General features: G+C 40.9%; 1 protein-coding gene across 1 annotated transcript in view; it reads left to right on the forward strand.

Annotated features, from left to right (window-relative positions):
- Positions 1–2,439, forward strand: part of LOC106870093 (fibrocystin-L) — a 69,646-nt gene that overhangs the window by 29,737 nt on the left and 37,470 nt on the right. The window contains exons 20-22 of the mRNA XM_052974982.1: positions 439–571; positions 1,430–1,610; positions 2,007–2,254. Coding sequence (XP_052830942.1) covers positions 439–571; positions 1,430–1,610; positions 2,007–2,254 — 562 coding nt within the window. The remainder of the gene's footprint in view (positions 1–438; positions 572–1,429; positions 1,611–2,006; positions 2,255–2,439) is intronic.

The raw sequence follows: 2,439 nt of genomic DNA on the forward strand, positions 1-2,439 counted from the left end.
TCATCATCATCATCATCATCATCATCATCATTTTTTCTCTGCTGAGTGGACTGGAGCAATCTGAAGTAAAGTGTCTTGCTCAAGGACACAATGTGAAGGCTTAGTGGTCAGGGTATTCGACTCACAATCGCCAGGTCGTGAGTTCGATACGCGGTGGCCCGTGGTGTCCAACATGCTTACGAGGCCTCTTTCAGAGGGGGATAAAGTCGGGGTGGGGGTAAACGAATTTAAACTCGATACTTAACTCTGAATCTTGTAAGAGATAATCTCTACCGACCCCTGTCTTCCAAATCTCTCTCTCTCTCTCTCTCTCCCCTAGCCCAATCTCTTTCGTAACTCTCTCTCTCTCTCTCTCTTTCCCCTTCTCTACTCACTCTCATCTACTCTTCCCCCTCACACCGCTACCATCGTTAACCTCCACCATCACCTGTCTTACAGATTGGCAATTTGGCAGTGACCCCAATACAAGTGACGAAGGCAAATGATCAAATCTCAGGAGAATTCAACTACACCTACACAAAACCAACTGCTGATATTACTGGTATCAACTTAGGCAGTTCAAAGGTCACAGGTTAGTATTATCTCACTAGATTGAGTGTTATAGAGACAGGCGTGGCTTGGTGTAGACGGGGTTAAGTGCAAGCGTGACTAAATACAGGTGTGGCTAGACGCAGGCGTAGCTAGATGTAGATATGACTAGATGCAGGCATAGCTAGATGTAGATACAGGAAGATGCATGTGTGGTTAGATGTAGGCGTGGCTAGAAGTAGGCACGGCTGGATGCAGGCGTGCCAAGACGTAAGCATGGCAGGTGTGTCCTGATGTAAGCGTGGCTTGACGAGGCGTGGCTAAATGCAGGCGTAGCTAGTTGTAGGTGTAGCTAGATGTAGCTATAGCTAGATGCTGACGTGGCTTGAGGTAGGGGTGGCTCGATGTAGGCGTGACCAAACGTGGGCATGTTTGACAACCGTCTATAGAAGAATACGAACATAAAAAAAGGACGTAAAAACGAACGGACCAATATACACATGTAGTTCCTTTAGCCATTTATCCATATAACTCAGTGGTTCTCAATCAGGGTCCATGTGACCCTTGGAGGTCCATATAAGAATTTGTTGTTCTAATTCAAGCGCCACATCGCGGTTCGCCTATCGCGGTTCGCCTATCGCGGTTCGCCTATCGCAGTTCGCCTATCGCGGTTCGCCTATCGCGGTTTATTATTTAAGCTTGTTAATATTTGATAACAAAAATACAATAGGATTTCTTTTTTATGGACAGCAAATGGTTCTGGAGGCCCAGTAGAATAGAATAGGGATCAATGGGTCCAGAGGCTTAGAAAAGGGTCAAGAACCCCTGATCTAAAACATGACTTTCTAACTTTCTCATTCTCATTCACTTCTCTTTCTCTCTTTCTCGTATTCACACACAGGAGGTGATGTGCTTATTTTGACCGGCAATAATCTCAATGACCCTTTCAAACTGCAAATCGGCCGTGTTCCGGCCAACATAATGGCCAGTAATTCTACGAATGTAATAGCAACATTACCACCTCAAGGTCCAGGAATTCATGATATTCAACTCACCATTGGAAATGGTTTTGCAGCCATAAGGTAACAACTACATACATGTCCCCCTCCACCCAGTTCTACCGCTTTTTAAACTACGATGCTATAAAACTCTTTTACATACATGCATACATACATACATACATACATACATACATACATACATACATACATACATATAAATACATACTTTTGTATCACCTGTCGATGATTGCTGACAGAAGTAATAATCCTTACCCTTTCATCTCGGCTGAATTACATTCAAAATACCGAAAATAGATCGCATTCCAAGAGACATCGTCTTAGATAATTCCTAAGACAAGAGGTCATTGAAAATATGCGCCAATGACTTCTCATAGAAAGGATTTTTAAAAATCGTTCCTTGGAAGTTCCAATCCTCTTTTAACCATTTTGTTCTTTTATTACTTGATCCACTTTCAGTTCTCCAATCAAAGCCATTGATCAAACGCTGTATGTGAGTAACGTGAGTCCAAGAAAGGGTTCGCTGTTCGGAGGGACTCGTCTTACAATTACTGGGAATGGTTTCCTTGTAGATAAGGATCTCATCCACATAAAAGTTGGGGAGGACACGCTGTGTGAAGTGGAGGATTATTCCAACACCTGGATCAGGTGTACTTTACAATATACTGGCAAAACCCACAAAGTTACAAACCAAGGGATTCATTCAGGTAAGCAAACGGATTTTGGTCCTTCACAATCTATTTTACACAACATTGACTTGTGATATCGGGAATTTATTATTATTATTATTATTATTATTATTATTATTATTATTATTATTATTATTATTATTATTAATATTATTAATATTATTATTATTATTATTATTATTATTATTATTATTATTATTATT

This window comes from Octopus bimaculoides, chromosome 20, assembly GCF_001194135.2.
Source record: "Octopus bimaculoides isolate UCB-OBI-ISO-001 chromosome 20, ASM119413v2, whole genome shotgun sequence".
Lineage (NCBI taxonomy): Eukaryota > Metazoa > Mollusca > Cephalopoda > Octopoda > Octopodidae > Octopus > Octopus bimaculoides.